This window comes from Erinaceus europaeus, chromosome 10 (genome assembly GCF_950295315.1).
Source record: "Erinaceus europaeus chromosome 10, mEriEur2.1, whole genome shotgun sequence".
In the NCBI taxonomy this organism is placed as follows: Eukaryota; Metazoa; Chordata; class Mammalia; order Eulipotyphla; family Erinaceidae; genus Erinaceus; species Erinaceus europaeus.
The window spans coordinates 115,230,965-115,254,499 of record NC_080171.1 but is presented as its reverse complement, the minus strand read 5'-3'; the positions used below and the strand labels follow the sequence as shown (position 1 = coordinate 115,254,499).

Below are 23,535 nucleotides of genomic sequence, written 5' to 3'. Positions count from 1 at the left end.
CCTTCCCCTCTCAATTTCTCTCTTCCCTATCCAATAAAATGGAAAAAAAAATGACCACCAGAAGGAGTGGATTCATAGTGCTGGCACTGAGCCCCAAGGATAACCCTGGAGGCAAAAAAAATTATCAATAAGATTAGTATATAATTGGTAAATATATATTCAAACTATGAGTGGAGAAAACATACTGAAAATTATTTTGCTGATCACGAGTTCATGATCAACTTTGAACACCAGCTAAAGAAAGAAAAGAAAAAAAAAAGAGAGAGAAAAAAAGAATGACAAAAAAAACAGCATTTAAAGATGATATTTCACCTCAAAGGTAACGGGATGTGATTTGAGGGGTTTCCATCAGGAACTAGATAGCATGACCAGAGTGTCATTTTAGAAACATCTCTAGTATATGTGTGGATCATAAAATTAAAAACCCAAGGCAGGCACCATTGGATATTGTTTTGAATCTCTGGGCAGGAGAGGATGGTGTCTGGCCTACTATAATGGAGGGAGGGGAATGCAAGTGTCTCATCTGAAACTGGTATGCTGACAGCTGAGACCTGATAGGTAATAGATACATTTGTAGGAAGACGGGCTCTTTTTTAAAATATTTATTTATTTATTTATTCCCTTTCATTGCCCTTGTTGTTGTTGGATAGGACAGAGAGAAATGGAGAGAGGAGGGGAAGACAGAGATGGGGGAGAGAAAGACAGACACCTGCAGATCTGCTTTACCGCCTGTGAAGTGACTCCACTGCAGGTGGGGAGCTGGGGGCTGGAACCAAGATCCTTAGGCTTGGTCCTTGTGCTTTGTGCCACCTGCGCTTAACCCGCTGAGCTACCGCCTGATTCCCAGAAGACCGGCTTTTTTTTTTTAAAGGTTTTTATTTATAAAAAGGAAACATTGACAAAACCATAGGATAAGAGGGGTAAAAATTCGCACAGTTCCCACCACCAGAACTCTGTATCCCATCCCCTCCCCTGATAGCTATCCTATTCTTTATCCCTCTGGGAGTATGGACCCATGGTCACTGTGGGGTGCAGAAGGTGGAAGGTCTGGCTTCCGTAATTGCTTCCCCGCTGAACATGGGCGTTGACAGGTCGATCCATATTCCAGCCTGTCTCTCTCTTTCCCTAGTGGGGAAGGGCTCTGGGGAAGTGGGGCTTCAGGACACATTGGTGGGATTGTCTGTCCAGGGAAGTCTAGTTGGCATCATGCTAGCATCTGGAACCTGGTGTTTGACAAGAGAGTTAACATACAAAGCCAAACAAATTGTTGACCAGTCATGGACCTAAAGGCTGGAATAGTGCAGATGAAGAGTTGGGGTCCTCCATTTTGTAGCTAGCAAGTAAGCATATTTTAGTTAAATTCCAAAGGGTCTGTGGCTATACTAGTTTTTCCCCCCTTTTTCTTTTTGCCCCTGAGCCTGAATTCTGATATGCCAGTGGATCTAAGTTATTGTCTGGGGAGATGATGTCATGGCTGGAAAAAGGACCAGAAAGCTGGATCAGGGAAGAGAGTAGCTCCCTAATATGGGAAAGGAGTATAAATATTGGACTGTAAACTCCATTGATTTGTTGTGTTCTGGGGCCCATAATTAGCTTAGGAGCTTGTGTGACCTCTGCATCCCTGTAGATCTGAGCTCACATTCTGTGGTCATAAGTAGGAACATTCCAAGCTGCCCCAATATCAGGACCCATCTTCCTCAGGTGTAGCATAGAGTATGTTGTCCAGCTTCCCTTCAGAGGATAGAACATTCTCTAACTATTGTTGATGCAAGTTGAGGGCAGGGTCCTATGAGGGCCCACAAAGGGGTCTATTTTGTTGTTCCTGATAGAAATGACCAGTAGCAATGGAGAGAGGGATTTATTTGAGGTCTAGGCTCATCAAGTCTGTCTGAGAACCTCAGGACTCCCCGATTAGGGCCCCAGATTATGGCCTGATAGTGACTAAAGAGTCATCGTTAAAGTATGCCAGTCTCTTGCCCTTATTCAGCTTTTGCAGTTCTTGCTTTGATGAGGTTAGCTTTGGAGTGAGTGAGAGAACTGTAATAGGAAGTAGGTGAGGAGGGTATCTAAGGGAAGACCAGGTCTTAATTCTTTCTCTTTGGGATATTGGCTGCCACCTTCATCCTTCTTTCAGCTTCTGTGTTGTGCCATGCAGTGTTCACCCAGACCTTCCACAATAGAATGCATAAGACAAGTCACTCTTTTGCATCACAACTGATGTATTGAGAGAGATTGTATTTTCTTTCTGTAACTGTTCAAAGAATAGTTTTTTATATGTGGATATCTCTAACTTATCTGCACAAATTTCTAATATTTCTACTGTTCAAATATTTCTGATCATTCTTCTTGAAGGGTTCAGTGAGGAAAATGTGAGTGAATCTGAATGTGTTTGGCATGTCATTTTTATAATTTTGCTGACCATTTTTAAAAATATATTTATTTGTTTCCTTTTGTTGCCCTTGTTGCTTTATTGTTGTAGTTATTATTGTTGTTATTGATGTCATCGTTCTTGGATAGGACAGAGAGAAATGGAGAGAGGAGGGGAAGACAGAGAGGGGGAGAGAAAGATAGGCACCTGCAGACCTGCTTCACCACCTGTGAAGCGACTCCCCTGCAGGTGGGGAGCCTGGGCTGTGCTACCGCCTGACTCACTGCTGACCACTTTTTATGTTCTGTGATAATTGATATAAAAAGTTTTATCAATTAGGATAGGGGAAGTTATGGCAACTCCTAAGAGAGTCTACACAACAAAGAACTGCGATGTTATAGAGAAAAGGGTAGAAACTGGGAGGTACCGCTTTCAACAAAATATGTAGGAGATAAGTGAAATCTCAGGTTGGTGATGACTTCTCATTGGCTGAGTTGCAGCAATTCTGATTGGCTGGGTTTTTGTTGGCAAGGAGAAAATCTCCTTTTCCAGGAATATGAATCAAGCTGCTTTGAAAGAAAGTGCATCAACGTTTAGCCTCAAGGCTTCTAGATTCCTCTCCCAATGAGATTTCTTTATTTGTTCTCAGAATACAGTATTTCACATCTGTGCAATTCTATTTTGATAGGCAGTTTCCTAGAATTAGAGTGTTGGGTCAAAGAACACATGAACTGGTCATTTGGGTAGCTATGGATATGACCATTATTTTGTGTTTCAGGTATTGTACTAATTTACACTTAACGCAGCAGCATGTAAGTGGATTATTGTCCCTATAAACACTTCAGCCTAGTGTGTCAACAACTCTTTGAATTGCTGAGTATCTGGTAGATTAAAAAATGGTATCATAGGGGGCTGGGTGGTGGTGCACCTGGTTAAGCACACATAATACTAAGCCCAAGGACCCTTGTAAGGATGCGGGTTCGAGACCCCAGCTCTCCATCAGCAAGGGGGAACACTTCACGAGTGATGAAGCAGGTCTGCTGGTCTCTCTCTCTCTCTCTCTTTTAATCAGAGCACTGCTCAACTCTGGTTTATGGTGGTACTGGGGACTGAACCTGGAACTTTGGAGCCTCAGGCATGAGAATCTTTTTGTAGAACCATTATGCTATCTACTCCCCGTCTGTCCCCCTCTTCTCTCAACTTCTCTCTCCTATCCATTAAAATGGAAAAAAAAAAATGTCCACCAAGAGCAGTAGGTTCCTAGTGTGGGCACCAAATGCCAGCAATAACCCTGGAGGCAAAAGAGAGAAAGGAAGAAAGAAAAAAAGAAAGAAAGAAAGAAAAAGAAAAGATATCATAAAGTATTGTTTTAATCAAGGAAATGTTTTACAAGACTGTTGTGCCAGGGGTACAATTTCACATCTCCCTAAAACATGTCAGTATATCCCTTACTTTCCACTTACATGAACCTGGCCACCACCACCATAGTCCAGGAATCTCTCCTGCCCACTCCACCCCCCATTAGCAACCCTGATCTGCAGGTATAGACCAAAGTTTATTTATCGTTCACTCTTTCACCCCACATGTGAGTGAGATCATCATGAATTTTTCTTCTCTATTTTGACTTACTTGGATGAATGAGTCCTTTCAGTTCTCTCCATTATTTAGCAAAAGAAAAAAAATTTTTTTTCAATTTTATTAGTGACTTAATGTTGACCTACAAAATTATAAAATATAGGGCACCAAAATAAAAACCCAGTGGTGAGGGGTAGACATGTAGCTTCCTGGGCCAGTGGGGGGTGGGAGTGGGCGGGAGGGATGGGTCACAGTCCTTTGGTGGTGGGAATGGTGTTTATGTACACTCCTAGCAAAATGTAGACATATAAATCAGTAGTTAATATGAGAGGGGGAAATCAATTGTATGTCTCAAAGTTTCTCAAAAGACAAACTGAATCTTTTTAATATATAGGCTACGTATTTGATATGCGGACTCTCTCAAAAGCCTAGACCAAGTAGATTAGAAGCTTCCAATAGCACAGCTATATACAAGATACTGGGTACTGTACAGCAAACCATAACAAAGGGACTTTTCAAAGTTAACCCAATTAACAAATAATGTGATAATAATATTAACTATTGATTGTCTTTTTGAACCCTAAGACAGCAGGAACCTCACATCTTCACTATAGAGCCCCTACTTCCCCCAGTCCTGGAACCCTTGGATAGGGCCCACTTTCCCGTATGCATCTCCCAATCCAAACCAAATAATATTGCATCCGCCGATCACAACCTAACCAAAGCAACGATTGCCATCTCAACATGCTTCACCTCAGACTGTATCCAGAGACTTCACGTGTGGAATGACAACCCTTCAGCTTCATTACTCGGGTGAGACCTTTCCTTTAATAGTACACTCTAATTTCATCTCAGGTAGTTCACTTTCTAACAAAGTCCCATACCTAGATATACACCAGTTTCTGTGAGAGAGAGCTTATGTGCACACGTATCCATAAACTACTGCAAAATATATACCTGAAAGCAGGATTACACTAGAGTTTGCAGTGAGTACCTCCCTAACACTTCCTCTCCACTATTCCAAGCTTGGGATCCATGATTGCTCAACAAATTGTTTGGCTTCATATGTTAACTCTCTTTTCAATCACCAGGTTCCAGATGCCACCAGGATGCTGGCTAGGCTTCCCTGGATTGAAGACCCCACCAATGTGTCCTGGAGCTCAGCTTCCCCAGAGACACACCCTACTAGGGAAAGAGAGAGGCAGACTGGGGGTATGGACCGACCAGTCAACGCCCATGTTCAGTGGGGAAGCAATTACAGAAGCCAGACCTTCTACCTTCTGCAACCCTCAACGACCCTGGGTCCATGCTCCCAGAGGGATAGAGAATGGGAAAGCTACCATGGGAGGGGGTGGGTTATGGGGATTGGGTGGTGGGAATTGTGTGGAATTGTACCCCTCCTACCTTATGCTTTTGTTCACTAATCCTTTCTTAAATAAAAATTTTTTAAAAAAATTATAAAATAGTAAGTATAATTCCACACCATTTCCACCACCAGAGTTCTGTGTCCCCACTCCCTACATTGGAAACTGCAGCAGTTCTCCCAAGGTTACAGATATGGGTTGACGATGATTTCTACAACAATCTGTCTATATTTATATACATATTTGCCCATTTTTAATGTTCTCCTCTCCTCTTCCTTTCTAAGTCACATCGACACCTATCACTACATCCAAATGTCCCTTCCTGTTTCCTCTTCTCTGGGTCCTGATGGAGTGGGAGTTCAGAGCCCTCTGGTCTTCTCCCCCACATCTGTTTTCTTTCTTTCATTTTTAATATTGATTTATTGATTCCCTTTTGTTGCCCTTGTTGTTTTATTGTTGTAGTTATTATTATTGTTGTTATTTATGTCATCATTGTTGGATAGGACAGAGAGAAATGGAGAGAGGAGGGGAAGACAGAGAGGAGGAGAGAAAGGCAGACACCTGCAGACCTGTGTCACTGCTTGTGAAGCGACCCCCCTGCAGGTGGGGAGCCAGGGGCTCGAACTGGGGTCCTTACGCCTGTCCTTGTGCCACCTGCGTTTAACCTGCTGTGCTACTGCCCAACTCCCTCAGGTCTGATTTCTAGTTGTGTTCACATGTGGTGAAAAGGGGCTTTTTGGTCACTTGCATAGAGGCACTAATCCCATACATGAGGGCTCCACCTGCATGACTTAAGCTTCTCCTAAAGTCCCCCACCAATACCATTAAAATGTGGGCATTAAAATGTCAACATATGAATCATAGCAATGGGGAAGTAAGAGTAAAAAGAAATTCTCCTTTCTGTCTGTTATGGAGGGCTCAGAGATAGTACTGTCTGACATTTAGAAAGGATATGGAGTCAATCACAGCTCTTTATCTTTTATCTAATATTCTCAACTGTCTGATCCAAGGCTAAACCACCATCAAGAAAGACAAACATAGGAGTCAGGTGGTAGCACAGCAGGTTAAGCACATGTGGCACAGAGCCACAAGGACCTGTGTAAGGATCCACGTTTGAACCCCCAGCTCCCCACCTGCATGGAAGTAACTTCACAAGTGGTGAGGCATGTCTGCAGGTGTCTATCTTTCTGTAGGGGGGTTGTGTGGATATGATGGAACCTGACAGGGCTTGACCTGAGAGGTGAGTCTGTCCTGGTAAGTCTCTCTTTCTCTACGGAGGAGTTGAGCAAAAGTGGGGACACATGAACTGCAAAAGGTTGGTGGCCATGTAAGTCTTCCCTGCCCCATAAAAACATCCTGCATCTTCCCACCTCTGGGAGCCCGGCATTCCTTAAAACATTAAGCCTGCTCCACCTCTGCATTCACTGATACTATGTCCCATCCTTTTATTATCTACGTATCAATCTTCTGCTTTGTCTTACAAATGACTCCTTTCTAATTCCCTGCAGGGTATTGCTAATCCTACCTTTTGAACCCCTAGCAACAGTTGCTGGGGAGGTCCATACCATTCCCGCCCCCTTTGCCTTTCTCCACCCCTTTCCTAACAATGTATAATCTTGTCAAGCCACTTCTGTTTCTGTCTTGTCTCTTCCGTGTTCCAGCCTGGGGAGAGGGTGGGCATGCAGACTGAGAGGCTGATGCTGGCCATTGCGGTTTGCACCATGTGGCTTTACCAGGTGTGCTACCTCCCAACTCTGGGGAGCTCGAATGGATAAAGATTTATATTGCTTTGCCACCGTGAGCTTAGTTCCTGGGTCATCTCTCTTTCTCTCTCTCTCTCTGTTTCTCTCTCTCAATGCTAGCCCAACACTCCCCCTCTCTGTCTTCCCCTCCTCTCTCCATTTCTCTCTGTCCTGTCTAACAACAATGACATCAATAACAACAATTTAAAAAACAAGGGAAACAAAAGGGGAAATAAATAAAATTTTTAAAAATTAAAAAAAAAGAAAGGCAAATACATACTATGATGTGAACGAAACAGATCTCAAATGTGATCTTTTGATAAAAGAGTTGAATCAGTCTTCAGGGGGAAATCTGAGCCTTGTCAATGTTCCTTACTCAAATGCATGCATTTTGATACTGTTTCCATTTTGAATTATCTCAGAAGATAGAGGTATGGAGCTCTATTCAGTCTGTAATTTGCTTTAAAATAGCTGAGGACCTAGAATTGAAAATGTCTCTGAGTCCATCTTTATTTTTGCTTTACACATTATTACAATAGCTCTTTTCATTTTACTTCTTAGATTAAACAGCAAATTGAAGGCAGTAAGAGGAGGTGAAGGAATTTCCAGTTGATTTCTTCTAACAATAGCCATATATATCAAAGATGTTAATAAAGGCAGAATTCAACATATATTTAAGACTGCTTTTGGTGAAGGTTAAATTATACTCCCTATCTCCACAGTGTCAGAACAACACAGTATGAAAGAGAGCACATTTTGTTGAGAATATCTACTTTAAGTGCAGAAAATATACTATGCACTACTCATTTAATGGAAGATAACATTAAAGCATTTATAGGGTTGTACATTTGATTTTATGGAAAATATAAACTATCACATAGTGTTTTACATATTAATTGATCTGTGTGAGTGTATGGTTGATGACATATAGACTCTCTATGTCTACAGGTCTCTAGAACTGCTCTAATAGTTGCCTTAAGTGTTGTTTTTGTCTTAGTATTTATTCCATGTAGTACAAAAACATGGTGAACACAGACCCGTACACACATGCACACACTCTGCGTATTCTACAGAACATACATTGAACTTGAGATTTGTCTTCTTTTACTTCTACATGTTGACATATATATTGGTTATGACTTCTTCAGGTAGTTACAATTTTCTTCATTTATTTCCACAAAGGAACTAGATGGATTTGTTTTTATTTTTTTCCTTTGAATTTATGCTTCTAAAGCCCGAGAAATTTTAATAAGGATTGTTAAAGTCAGTGGGATATAGGATGGACAAAGATGACTAACAGATTCTCTTTATTATTGAAAAACTCTAGCTGCTTATTTGGCATTTATAATTTATACCCTGTCTACTTCCAGAAGGATTTGAGATGGTACACAAATAAAGCAAGCAGGTGGGCAGGAGAAAGGGAGGGTGTATAGGGGGACTAGGAGTTTACATGGCCTTGAGAAATATACACATTCAACTTTAACTATTTATTGGCACCTTTGGTTTATAAACACCCTGTAGCTTCTTCCCTGAGTACATGTGCTGGTGCTTTAGCTTCTAGACACCAGTTATAATGGACTCTAGCCTGAAAAAAACTATCCTAGTGACAGACTTCTTAAAATCACAGAAGAGTAAGATTTTATTTTAACCCAAACTCCCCAGGTTTGCATTATACATACTTTGCATTCTAGTAAGGAGGACTCTGACTTATGATGGTTTGATGTAATACTTCTTGAGTTTAAAATGTTGTGAAAGCAACAGTCATTTAGTAGAAATGGAATGTTACTTTCTGGATGGTCCTAGTAAGCATTTTTTCACTTACAATAATTTCAACTGAGTTTATTGGATGCAACCTCATTGTAAGTTGGAGAAGAGCTCTACTGTTTTCTCTCTCTAAATATAAAAGTTGTAGTACAGCAAGACTGTTCACACAGAACCTAGCTTTAAAAATGTTCTCACTCATAGACAGAAGTTGAAAAACAAGATCAGAAGGGGAAACTCTAATCAGAACTTGGATTGGAGTTGGTGCATTGCACCAAAGTAAGACTCTGGGGTCAGGGGAAGGTTCAGGTCCTGGAACATGATGGGAGAGGAAGACCTAGTGGGGGTTGTATTGTTATATGGAAAACTGGGAAATGTTATGCATGTACAAACTATGTATTTTACTGTTGACTATAAGCCATTAATCCCCAAATAAAGAAATTTTAAAAAGTACTCTTAGTGGGATAATCATCATATCTATTAAAGAAGGAATAGACAGTTGAGAGTATTAGCATTCTAAAATTGGGAACCAATAATTCTACTGGTATCTGTTGCAGAAGATCATCTTTCTAAATGCTTCCCTGAGCTCTGGGCTCCGGAAAGCATATATAAAGGGGTCAATGACAGCGTTGCACATGATCAGCATACCATTGACCTGAAAGAGGGACATGTAGCAGGCACAATAAGGGTTATTTGGACAGAAGACTACTAGGAGAACATGAAGGACAAAGGGGGCCCAACAGAAGATGAAGACCCCAAGCAGGATGGTCAGTGTGATAGCCCCTTTCATGTTGGCTCTGGGAAGGGCAGAGATCTTCCTAGTGTGGGAGCGAGCAAGCAAGAACATGTGCACATAGAGACACAGGATGAAGACCAACATCAGAAGGAACAGCGATGTGAAGGTGATCACTGTGGGGATGTGATGGGAGAAAATGGCCATGGTGATGCCGCTGCCAACGCAGCACATCCAGATGACTGTGAGGACGATGATGGCACGACGCATGGTCACAATGCTGTAGTACTGCAGAGCATGGAAGATTGTGATGTAGCGGTCAGTAGCGATCATAGACAGGCTGAAGATGGAGCCCAGGAGGGAGAGGATGAACAGGGAGTCGATGATGTCATCTGTTGTGGTCTCAAAACTGCCGCCAGGCTGGATATAACCCATGTTTTTGACCATGATGAGGATATTTTCCAAGATCTTATACAAGCTACCCAGCATATCTGAAATGGCCAAGCTGCAAATGAAAAAGTACATGGGAGACTGAAGATTCTTATTCTTGATCACAGCAAGAAGGACCAACAAATTCTCCAAAACACCAATGATGGAGATTGTGAAAAATATCTCTTCTGGCAAAACGACCCAAGGACAGTCAGAATTATTTCTTGCTGTCTTGTTGATGTTTTCATGTAGATTGGTAAGGTACTCCATTTCTCCTGCTTGTTGCTAAGACAAGGATGTTAACTGGATTTGATTTTTAAAAAAAGTAATAATTCTTCAGAATAGTTTCTTCTTTATGGTACTAGAGACCTGAAGCAGAAACCACACAGCCACCTGAAAAAGAATAGGTAGGAATATTACTTGCACAATAGACTAAAAAATAAAAGCAATTCACATTAGCTTTAAGGGAGCTCTGTTACACTGATTTAAAAAAAAATGTACTAAGTTAAATACAACAAGCTGCTGAGTTCATTTGATTTGTTCTGTAAAATCATTGTTGTAGAAGTCTGAGTTCAGAGATCAAATTAATATCACCCTTAGCGTTTCCCCCTTTCCCTCTGCCATTTTTCTCATGAACACAATTGCATTTAAAAGAGATTAGAGTGAGAAAATAAGTAAAGAAATGAAGCACACAGCTAGAAACAGGAAAGCACTCAGCATTCCTTTGCTTGGAGGGTAAGATTTTTTTATTATTATTTCTTTACTGGGGGTTGATTTTTTACAGTCAGCATTAAGTACAATAGTCTGTACATGCATAACACTTATCAGTTTTCCACACAGTACAACCCCCACTAGGTCCTCTGTCATCATGTTCCAGGACCTGAACTCTTCCCCGCCCCCCCCACCCTGTGAGTCTTTTACTTTGGTTTTTTTGTTTTTGTTTTTGTTTTTTACTATTTACTTTCCTCAGGCCACTGATTGACCAGTTTTGTCTGAGTAATATCTCTCTGCTGCTTCTCTCCCATCTGTACCTCTCTCTCTCTCCTTTCTTTTTCTCTTCTCTTCTTTCTTTTTTCCTCTTTCTTCCTTTCTTTTCTTTCATTCTTCCTTTCTGTCCTTATTTCTTTCTGTCCTTCCTTTCTTCCTTTCTGTCCTTATTTCTTTCCATCTTTCCTTTCTGTCTTCCTTTCTGTCTGCCTCCCTCCCTTCCTCCCTCCCTCCCTCCCTCCTTCCCTCTCTCTCTCCCCCTTTCTTTACTTCCTTCTTTCTTTCTTTCATCCTTCCTTCCTTCCTTACTTCCTTCTTTCCTTTCTTCCTTTCTTCCTTCCTCTCTTCCTTTTCTTTCTCAGAGTCATGAGTTCACACACGCCCAGTTTTACCTCTCACAGCGCCATGACCCAGTGCCATGGTGCTTCCATGTGGTTCTAGGGCTCAAACCTGAGCTGCATGCACAGCAAGGTTTGTGTCCTACCTGATCTTGATTTCTTTACTCAAAGCAAGACAGTTCTGTGATACTTTCACCCCTTTTCTGGGTTTGCTGTTGGGTCATCCATGTCTACACAGAGAATCTGCACTACTTCCCCTTCCATTCTGTAGAAACCTGTCTCAGGCTAAGCATTGTAAGTCAGGGCTGCAGCCTCCACTGATCCCCATGTCTCTTTTACTGTGACAGAAGGATACAGAGCTTTACACCAACACAACTGTCATTTGTGCACTATAATTATAGTCCATCTTGTATGATAAAGAAATGACTTTTGATTCAGGAACACTGTGTTTAGAACTTTGTTTTCTTTTAATTTGGCAGAGTCAAAGATGACTACCAATGGCCAAATACCAACAAGAAACAATCCCTGTTTAATATTCTTTTAATATAGATGGCAAAATTGTTGTATTCATGACAGGTGTTTATTACTTGACTATTTCATTTAAAAAATCAATGTGTCTGGTAAACATGCCAAACAAAAGAGCATTCACTATTTATGGAATATTTGGTAGAAAAATGAAAATAAGTCCATCTGTGTTCGTTATGGCCAACAAAATACTAATATTCATTCATTTTCAGCCTCCTTGGGGCTCAATGCCTGGACTAGTCTACCATTCCCAGTCTACCATACCATTCTTTCACTCTTCTTTCTCCCTTCCTTCCTTCCTTCCTTCCTTCCTTCCTTCCTTCCTTCCTTCCTTCCTTTCTTTCTTTCTTTTTGATAGAATATGAGAGGAACAGAGCTGTTGAAAGTGAGAGAGACTCCTAAAGCACTGCTCTATCACTGATGAAGCTTCCCCACTGCAAGTGCCATCTGGGGCTTAAATGCAGTCCCAGTGTGTGGGGCATATGCACTCTGCTGAGTGAGTCACCTCCTCTTCTTCCTTCCAGCTTTCAAAAATATTTTGAATATAACTCTGGCTGCTGATGAGGATTGACTTCACCTTCATGTGGGAAACCACTTTTTACTTTTTAGACTTTTACCGAAGCTTAGTGGCTAGGATTAAAACTTAAAAAAAAAAAAAAAAAAAAAAAAAAAAAGGTTGCTAGAGAGTGGTAGTGGGGCAGCTTAGGCTCCAGGTTGGTCAGTGAATTCTCTAGCTTCGTTAGTACAGGTTTTACTCTTCCTTCCTGTACAGCACCTAACACCAAACAATCCCCGGCAGGAAGCTGTGACAGTCCATCTTGCTACAACTTCTATATAGTTATCCCACAGTCAGAAGACCTGAGCTGTAGCCAATCACATCTCCTACTCCTATATGATTCATTTGAATAGCTTTAGAGGACCTTCAATAAAAGTAGTTGAACAAAGGAAAACATTGGCAGACTTCTGTGCTTCTTGTGAAAAAATGTAGCAGTGATGCTAATCTTCCATCTGTGTAGTAAAAAATCTCCATTATTCCCCATCCCAACACCTCCCGTTGGCTATCTAAGTGCCACTGGCATTGAATTGAGTTGGGTTTTTTTTTGTTGTTTGTTTGTTTTGTTTTGATGAATACTACTGATTATTGTTGGAATGATTTGGGACAGTTTACTTAAGATTTCTTATTTGGTTTCTTTTCTTTTTTTTTTTCTTTTCTCTCTCTCCTGGTTTAATTCTTTGTTGCCTTCTGGAATTAATTTTTTTTGGTATGTTGACGGAGTCTAATGTGGAAGGAATGCTATCATTGACATTGAAAGGAAGAGAATTAATGCTTGGACCCTGTGCTTTTTTTTTTTTTTTGTTGTTGTTGTTCTCTTATAATTGCTTCATCAGAGAAGCAATTATAGAAGCCAGACCTCCCACCTTCTGCACCACAGAAAGAATTTTGGTCCATACTCCCAGAGGGATAAAGAATAGGGAAGCTTCGGGAGTCGGGCGGTAGCGCAGCGGGTTAAGCGCACGTGACCCGAAGCACAAGAATGGCAAAAAGATCCCTGTTCGAGCCCCCGGCTCCCCACCTGCAAGGGAGTCACTTCATAAGCGGTGAAGTAGGTCTGCAGGTGTCTATCTTTCTCTCCCTCACTCTGTCTTCCCCTCCTCTCTCCACTTCTCTCTGTCCTGTCCAACAACAACAACTACAACAATAAAACAACAAGGGCAACAAAAGGAAATAAATGAATAAATATTAAAAGAAAAAGAAACTATTAAAAAAAAAGAATAGGGAAGCTTTCAGTGGAGGGGGATGGGACATGGAATTCCAGTAGTGGGAATTGTACCTCTATTATCTTACAATCTTGTTAATCATTATTAAATCACTAATAAAAATTTTTAAAAAAGAATTAGACCCCTCATCATGGAATAAATGTCTCTCAAAAAAAATTCAACATATGCAAGGCTTCTATGAACAACTATATGCCATCAAGCTAGAGAACCTGGAAGAAATGGACAATTTCTTAGATACCTATGAACTTCCAAAAATAAATAAAGAGGAACTAGATAACATGAACAGGCACATCATAGCTAATGAAATTGAAACAGTTATCAAAAATATTCCCAAGAATAAAAGTCCTGGACCAGATGGTTTTACAAATGAATTCTATAAAACGTTCGAAGAAGAACTAATGCCTCTACTTTTAAAAGTCTTCCAGAAGATTGAAGATACTGGAATACTCCCTGCCAGCTTCTATGAAGCCAACATCACTTTGATACCAAAAGCAGACAGGGACAAAACCAAAAAAGAAAACTACAGACCAATATCTCTGATGAATATAGATGTTAAAATATTGAACAAAATTCTAGCCAAGAGCATACAGTAGTCTATTAAAAAGATTGTTCATCTTGACCAAGTGGAGTTTATTCCAGGCATAGTGTTGGAAGTTCTTGCCATAGCAATCAGGCAGGAACAAGGAATTAAAGGCATATAGATTGGAAGAGAAGTCAAACTCTCCTTATTTGCAGATGACATGATAGTATACATAGAAAAACCTAAGGAATCCAGCAAGAAGCTTTTGGAAATCATCAGGCAATATAGTAAGGTGACAGGGTACAAAATTAACATTCAAAAGTCAGTGGCACTCCTCTATGCAAACACTAAATTAGAAGAAGTTGAAATCAATTATTTTTTTCTTTATTTCTTTATTGGGGAATTAATGTTTTACATTCAACAGTAAATACAATAGTTTGTACATGCATAACATTTCCCAGCTTTCCATATAATAACACAACCCCCACTAGGCACTCTGTCATCCTTCTTGGATCTGTATTCTCCCCACCCACCCCAGAGTCTTTTACTTTGGTGCAATACACAATTCCAGTTCAGGTTCTACTTGTGTTTTCTTTTCTGATCTTGTTTTTCAACTTCTGCCTCAATTCCTCTTACTATAGCTACAAAAACAAACTATCTAGGAATAAACCTAACCAAAGAAATGAAAGACTTGTATACTGAAAATTATGAGTCACTACTCATGGAAACTGAAAAAGACACAAAGAAGTTTAAAGATACTCCATGTTCATGGGTTGGAAGAATTAACATCATCAAAATGAATATACTACCCAGAGCCATCTACAAATTTAATGCTATCCCCATCAAGATCCCAACCATATTTTTTAGGAGAATAGAACAAATGCTACAAATGTTTATCTGGAACCAGAGAAGACCTAGAATTGCCAAAGCAATCTTGAGAAGAAAGAACAGAACCAGAGGCATCACACTCCCAGATCTCAAATTGTATTATAGGGCCATTGTAATTAAAACTGCTTGGCACTGAAACATGAATAGACACACTGACCAGTGGAATAGAATTGAAAGCCCAGAGGTAAGCCCCCACACCTATGGACATCTAATCTTTGACAAAGGTGCCCAGACTATTAAATGGGGAAAGCAGAGTCTCTTCAACAAATGGTGTGTTGAAAAAAATGGGTTGCAACATGCGGAAGAATGAAACTGAACCACTGTATTTCACCAAACACAAAAGTAAATTCCAGATGGATCAAGGATTTCGATGTTAGACTAGAAACTATTAGATACTTAGAGGAAAATATTGGCAGAACTCTTTTCTGCATAAAATTTAAAGACATCTTCAATGAGACAAATCCAATTACAATGAAGACTAAGGCAAGTATAAACCTATGGGACTACATCAAATTAAAAAGCTTCTGCACAGCAAAAGAAACCACTACCCAAACCAAGAGACCCTTCACAGAATGGGAGATCTTTACATGCCCTACATCAGACAAGAGGCTAATAACCAGAATATATAAGGAGCTTGCCAAACTCAACAACAAGACAACAAATAACCCCATCCAGAAATGGGGGGAGGACATGGACAGAATATTCACCACAGAAGAGACCCAAAAGGCCGAGAAACACATGAAAAAATGCTCCAAGTCATTGATTGTCAGAGAAATGCAAATAAAGACAACAATGAGATACCACTTCACTTCTGTGAGAATGTCATACATCAGAAAAGGTAACAGCAGCAAATGCTGGAGAGGTTGTGGGCTCAAAGGAACCCTCCTGCACTGCTGGTGGGAATGTCAATTGGTCCAACTTCTGTGGAGAACAGTCTGGAGAAATCTCAGAAGGCTAGAAACAGACCTACCCTCTGACCCTGCAATTCCTCTCCTGGGAATATATCCTAAGGAACCCAACACACCCATTCAAAAATATCTGTGTACACATATGTTCTTAGCAGCACAATTTGTATTAGCTAAAACTTGGAAGCACCCCAGGTGTCCAACAACAGATGAGTGGCTGAGCAAGTTGTGGTCTATACACACAATGGAATACTACTCAGCTATAATAAATGGTGACTTCACCGTTTTCAGCTGATCTTGGATGGAGCTTGAGAAATTCATGTTAAGTGAAATAAGTCAGAAACAGCAGGATGAATATGAGATTATCTCCCTCTCAGGCAGAAGTTGTGGTCTATACACACAATGGAGTACCACTCAGCTGTAATAAATGGTGACTTCACCATTTTCAGCTGATCTTGGATGGAGCTTAAGAAATTCATGTTAAGTGAAATAAGTCAGAAACAGAAGGATGAATATGAGATGATATCACTCTCAGGCAGAAGTTGAAAAACAAGATCAGAATAAAAAAAACAAAACCACAAGTAGAACCTGAAATGGAATTGTCGTATAGCACCAAAGTAAAAGATTCTGGGGTGGGGGTGGGTGGGTGGAGAGAATACAGGTCCAAGAAGGATGACAGAGGACCTGGTGGGGTTGTATTGTTATACAGAAAACTGGGAAATGTTATGCATTTACAAACTATTATATTTACCATTGAATGTAGAATATTAATCCCCCAATAAAGAAATTAAAGAAAAAGAAAAAAAAAACTTTCTACACTGTCACAATCTATGGGCCCTACCCTCTCCTCAGCTCCCAGAAGAAGCCATCTTAAACCCTTAATTCCCTAGCAGAGAACAATTCTGCATGTCACTGCTAATTCCCCTTTTTGAGATCTTGCAACAGGACAGGATTTAAGTTTTCACCAAGAAAATCACATCTTTGACCTCTCAATGCCCATGTCCAGCAATTACAGAAGCCAGACCTCCCACCTTCTGCATCCCATAAAAAAATCTTTTGTTCATACTCCCAGCGGGAGAAAGATTAAGGACCCTTCCAGTGGAGGGGAGGGTATATGGAACTCTGGTGGTGGGAATTGTATGGAATTGTACCCCTTTTATGCCACAATCTTGTCAATCATTATTAAATCACTCATTAGAAAGAAGAAAATAAAATTTAAAGAAAAGAAATTTGGATCTTTACTAAAATGTACACAGACCCATCACCTGGAGGTCACTTTTTCTTCCTTTTTTAAATATGTGTCCTTGTTGGGAGTCAGACAGTAGCACAGTGAGTTAAGCGCACGTGGTGCAAAGCGCAAGGACTGGTGTAAGGGTCCTGGTTCGAGCCCCTGGCTTCCCACCTGCATTCTTCCCCTTCTCTATTTCACTCTGTCCAATCTAACAACGACAACATCAGTAACAACCAGCTCTGATGGCACCTTAACTTTGAACTTCCAACCCCCCCCCCCAAACTGTGAGAAGACATGTTTCTCTTGGCTTTTTTAAAATATTTATTTATTTATTTTCCCTCTTGTTGCCCTTGTTGTTTTATTGTTGTCATTGTTGTTGGATAGGACAGAGAGAAATGGAGAGAAGAGAAAAAGAAAGAGGGGGAAAAGAAAGATAAACACCTGCAGACCTGCTTCACCACCTGTGAAGGGACTCCCCTGCAGGTGGGGAACTGGGGGCTCGAACCAGGATCCTTCTGCCGGTCCTTGCAGTTCACACCACCTGCGCTTAATCCGCTGAGCTACCGCCCAGCTCCTCATGTTTCTTTTGTTTAAGCCACTCAGCCTGTAGTAGTTTGTTACAGCAGCTTGAGTGCACTAATCTATAAGACATGATACATTCAAATGTGATGTGTGGTACCTTTCTTTGGATAATCTCAAAGCAACAGTAGTCAGGTTGGAGTCATGGTAGCTTCTGCAACTTGGTGGCTGAAAAGCATTAAGCTGGGAGTTGGGCAGTAGCCCGGTGGGTTAAGCTCAGGTGGCGCAAAGCGCAAGGACCAGCATAAGGATCCCGGTTCAAGCCCCCAGCTCCCCACCTGCAGGGGAGTCGCTTCATAAGCGGTGAAGCAGGTCTGCAGGTGTTTATCTTTCTCTCCCCCTCTCTGTCTTCCCCTCCTCTCTCCATTTCTCTCTGTGCTATCTAACAATGACAACATGAAAAAGAACAACAATAACTACAACAACAATGAAAAACAACAAGGGCAACAAAAAGGGAAAATAAATAAATATTAAAAAAATTTTTTTAAATATGTGTCCTTGTCACCAGCAAGTATGACAGCAGCAACTTGAAGTCATCTACCAGAGCCCAGCACCCCTGTTCCTAAACTGTCATATTCCCATTTCACTTTAAAAGTCCCTCTCATTTTCATTCAAAAGAAACATACTGTCAGAGCAATAGGACCTCCATAATAAAACTGCCTGCCTCTGTGAGGGAGGCTTGCCTCATTGTCAGTTTTGACTTTCCATGCAGTGAGCAGCAGACCCAGTGTTTTGGTCACAAACTGAGCATTGAGAAGTAGAAGTAACAGGATTCCTTTTTTTTTTTCCTTTTGTTGCCTTTGTTGTTTATTATTGTTGTTGTAGTTATTGTTGTTGATGATGTCATTGTTGTTGGATAGGACAGAGACAAATGGAGAGAGATGGGGAAGACAGAGAGGGGGAGAGAAAGATAGACACCCGCAGACCTGCTTCACCGTCTGTGAAGCGACTCCCCCACAGGTGGGGAGCCGGGACTCAAACCAGATGCTTATGCCGGTCCCTGTGCTTCCCCCCACATGCGCTTAACCCACCGCACTACCGCTGACTCCCAGGATTCCAGTTTTAAAGGCTTATCTGACTGGGTAGCAGCTGCCCCCACTTAGATGGGGGTTGCGTGGGAAAGGGTTAAGGGACTTGTTGCCCTTTGCTGTTGCCCTTATTATTGTTGTTATTGCTGTTGTTGTTTCGATAGGGCAGAGAGAGGAGGGGAAGACAGAGGGGGGAGAGAAAAATAGACACCTGCAGACCTGCTTCACCGCCTGTGAAGTGACCCTCCTGCAGGTGAGGACCCAGGGGCTGGAACCGAGATCCTTACAACCCAGTGCTTGCGTTTCATGCCATGTGCGCTTAACCTAGTGCACTACTGCCCAGCCCCATAATCTCTTATTAGCATTAATGTTGTATTAGACACTAATGGTGGCTAGAGGAACTGAAATGCTTGCAAAGGTTTTGATATTTTTGTGGTTGCTATTTCATTAGCAGATGCAGAGATGTTTGAAAAGAAAGACTCTAACACCTGAAAATGTGCTGAGTCAGTTTTGTTTGTTTGTTTGTTTGTTTCTCCCAGAGCACTGCTCAACTCTAGTTTATGGTGGTGCAGGAATCTGCTCGAATCTGGCTCCCCACCTGCAGGGAAGTCACTTCACAAGCGGCAAAGCAGGTCTGCAGGTGCATATCTTTCTCTCGCCTTCTCTCTATTCCCCCGCTCTGTCTCAATTTATTTCTGTCCTACCCAATAAAATGGAAAAAATGGCCTCCAGGAGCAGTGGATTCAAAATGCCAGCACTGAGCCCCACCAATAACCCTGGAGACAAAAAAAAAAAAAAAAAAGAGAGAGAGAGAGAGAGTTGATTGAAAGATAGCATACTTGAACAGTAAGTTTTCTGTGTCATATGCAAGATATAGGTTTGAGTCCAAGTTCAACCCTCACCGCACTGGAGGAAGCTTTGGTATTATGGTCTCTCTCTCTCTCTCTCTCTCTCTCCATATTTAAAAAATAGATTCTTCTTGGAGCAGTGAAATGAGAGTGGTCCAAAAAAGACGATTGAGAAGGATTCTGAATATAGCCTTTTCTAAGATCTGTTACTACCTGTTCTCTATATGATTCAAAAGCACTTTAGAAGCTGAGAAATTAATAAGAAATGTCCTTACCTTCAACTCTGAAGCAGGAACTTTCTGACTGAAATGGCTGAGAAGGAATGAGGGTTGAAAGAAAAGTAAGTGACTGGACCTTGGGCCGGGTAGTGCCGGAACACATGCATCACCAGGAGACAGTTAGCTTGTTGTGATGACCTTAAATAAATGTCATGTAAAATGAACTGCATATTTCTGGTAATGTGAAGTTCGAGAAATGGAAAGGAGCGGTGGGGTTAAGCCATAGTTTTCATGAGATGGGGTTGTTTCCAGTGTTTCTGGCAATATGTGGGTGGCAGAAAACAGAATTGTGACCTTGCTCCTTTTGAATGTCATTTTAGAACTGCATTTAGTTTTTAGTATTAAGGAATTCAATAAACTGAGGCTTTGAGGAAATGGCTTTGGGAGAATTTGTTGCAAAATTTCCAACAAACTTCTGAAAATTCTGCCCCGGTTAGTCTCATGAAGAAGGGAATAGCCCCATTATAGATATTTCACAAGACTAAACAAATAACACAGAGAGAATTTTCTTCTCAAAGGCACCTAAGGGGGCCTGACCAAGACAAGAAGAAAAAAAAAAAACCCTCACATTCTGCCAATTCTACTCCATAATAAAACTGCACAGGGACTATCATTAAAGCTCCACAACTCAAATTTTTAAAAAATTGTGTTATAAGTGGGGACAGATAGCATAATGGTAATGCAAACAGATTCTCATGCCTGAGACTTCAAAACCCCAGGTTCAATCCCCCACAGCACCAGAGCTGAACAGTACTCTGGTTTTTTGTTTTTAAGTGTTATCTTAGGGTATAATAATATTGCTTTTCTGTTTGCCAATGTCTGTACGAAAGAGTTACTGAAGCTCTCAGGCATGCCAGTCTACATGCAACACTGAGTCAAGTTTGGAGATGGATACTAGGACTAAGTCCAAATCAGTGGCCACTTCTGGAATTAATCAGCTCTAGTCCTATGTGAAAAGGTGATTTCATGTGGATGGTCTGTCAGGACTGAGGCAGAAGTCTGACTCTGGTTTTCTGAGGGGAAGCACACTTTTACAGAATGCCTCTCCTCTGGCTTGTCCCTGAGATAAGGTGCTTTTCTCTCCATTAAGGTGCTACTGGATCCAGGGTCTTAAGCTTATGTGTGAGTGGTTTCGAACCCTAGAAACATGCCTGGGGCTCACCCTAGAATTTTTCTCAGACATCTTCTTCACCAAAGACAGGAATGGAAGAAGAAGATGGGATGGGGGAGGAAGGAGAGACAGAGTCCCTATAAGAAATGAGAAATGTGGAGATCTGATTTACATGAATTACCTTATCATCCAACAATAGCACTCTTGGGCATTCATCTAAAGGACATTCAAACACTAATGCAAAGGGACATATGCACCACTATGTTCAGAACTGCTTTATTTACAGTAGCCAAAGAGCGAAAACAGTCTAAATGCCCATCAGCAGATGGCTCAAACAGTTATGGGCCCTACACCTGTGAACATCTAATTTTTTGACATGGGGCCCCAAACTATTAAATGGAGAAAGAAGGTTATCTTCAACAAATGGTGCCAGGAAAAGTGGGTTGAAATGTATGGGAAAATGAAACCAAATCACACCCAAAATTAAACTACAGAATGATCAAGTACTTGATTAATCCAGACATTATCAGATACTTAGAGGAAAATATAGGCAGAACTTTCTTCCACCTAAATTTCATAGGCATCTTCAATAATACAAATCCAACTGCAAGGAAAACAGACAAAAAACAAGCCAATGGGACTACATAAAACTGAAAACTGCTGCACAGAAAAAGAAACCACCACCCAAGCAAAGAGACTCCTTACAAAAGACCTTTATATGTCCTTCATGAGTCAAAAGGCTAACAACCAAAATGTACAGCAAGCTCACGAAACTCAGCAACAAAAAAATGAACATGCTTCAGCCTGACGCTGACTTCTCTCTGCAGCCCCCCTAGACTCCACGTTTCCTTTCTCATTCCCTCTTCTCTCTTTCTTATGTTCATCCTTCCACTGGGACTGTGGTGGTTATGTATTCTGTATAAGAAAGCTACACGTACCTCTGCCCCTGAATGACAGTGTGTAGCATAGTCCTCTCTGACTCTTGTAAATATAAGGAGAAACAAACTTTTGTGGCTTTATCCCCTGGTATTTTGTGTTTACTTTGCCTGTCTATTCTTTTTTTATATATATATTTACTTATTTATCCCCTTTTGTTGCCCTTGTTGTTTTACTGTTGTAGTTATTGTTGTCATTGTTATTGATGTCGTTGTCGTTGGGTAGGACAGAGAGAAATGGAGAGAGGAGGGGAAGACAGAGAGGAGGAGAGAAAGACAGACACCTGCAGACCTGCTTCACTGGCTTGTGAAGCGACTCCCCTGCAGGTGGGGAGTGGGGGACTCGAACCAGCATCCTTATTCCGGTCCATGTGCTTTGTGCCACGTGCGTTTAACCCACTGCGCTACCGCCCGACTCCCTTGCCTGCCTATTCTAATGGAAGCACTGCAAGTCAGTGTTGCTATAAGTACCAAATGAGTCAATACCCACAAAACATCCAGAACAGCACCTGGATGTAAGTTTGCTAAATCAAATACAAAGATAAAGAGTGGGAAATGGTGAAGACATAGGGTAAGTAAAATAAAGCTAACATGATTTGGATCCTAGAAAACTCTGCCTGGCATATCAAGGAATTTGATTCTTAAATAGAACAGTATATCAACAGCAGGTGAGTGCACACATTATAATGGGAAAGGAGCTGGCTTTTAGCCCCTGGTCCCCACCTGCAGGGGGAAGCTTCATGAGCAGTGAAGTAGGCTGCAGGTATCTCTCTGTCTCTTTCCCTCTCTATCTTCCTCTCCTCAATTTCTGTCTTTATCAAATAAATAAATTAGTTATATAGAAAAATAAGGATCCCATTAATTAAGGATAAAGTACTACCAATAGGGCTGGGGTGGGAAGTCACAAAATACAGGACATTGGGACTGGGAAGATTGTGAAGTGGTAGCATACCAGACTTGCTTGCCTGAGGCCCCAGGTTCAATCCCTGGTACCACCACCATATGCCAGAGATGAGGAGAACTTTGCGTTTTCTCTCTCTCCCTCATAAAATTAAGCTTCTTCATTATAGTACGCAAGGGCCATGGTCCCCACCTGCAGGGGGAAAGTTTCATGAGTGGTGTAGCAGGGCTGCAGATGTCTCCCTGCCTATTTCCCACTACTTATCTTCCCCTCCCCTCTCAATTTCTCTGTTTCCATCCAATAATTTTTAAAAGATTAAAAAAATTAAAACCAAGTTTCTTTTAAAATCAACAAAATACAAAATATTATGAAATAAATAATAGAGTATATCATCAATTTCTGTAACCAGTTAGCTGAGGGTTCTTCCTGTGAAACTGGAATAAGAATTTCCATGAGTGAGATATAAAGTATACTCACAACCTAACCAACACAACGATGGCCACCTCAGCATGCTTCAGCTCCGACTGTGTCCAGAAACTTCAGGTGTGGAATGACAACCCTTCAGCTTCATTACTCGGGTGAGACCTTTCCTTTCATAGTATTCTCTAATTCCATCCCAGGTGGTTCACTTCCAAACAAAGTCCCCAAACCTAGATATACACCAGGTTCTGTGAGAGAGAGCATATGTTCACACGTATCCATAAACAAGT

General features: G+C 41.1%; 1 protein-coding gene across 1 annotated transcript; it reads right to left on the bottom strand.

Annotated features, from left to right (window-relative positions):
* Nucleotides 1–7,631: 7,631 nt before the first annotated feature.
* Nucleotides 7,632–10,357, bottom strand: MC2R (melanocortin 2 receptor). Its single transcript, XM_060198976.1, has one exon. It carries the CDS (start codon nt 10,240–10,242, stop codon nt 9,349–9,351), a length of 894 nt encoding a protein of 297 aa, XP_060054959.1. The 5' UTR covers nt 10,243–10,357; the 3' UTR covers nt 7,632–9,348.
* Nucleotides 10,358–23,535: the final 13,178 nt, after the last annotated feature.

Coding starts and splice junctions, on each gene's coding strand:
- MC2R (XM_060198976.1), bottom strand. CDS start 10,242: ATGGAGTACCTTACCAATCTACATGAAAACATCAACAAGACAGCAAGA.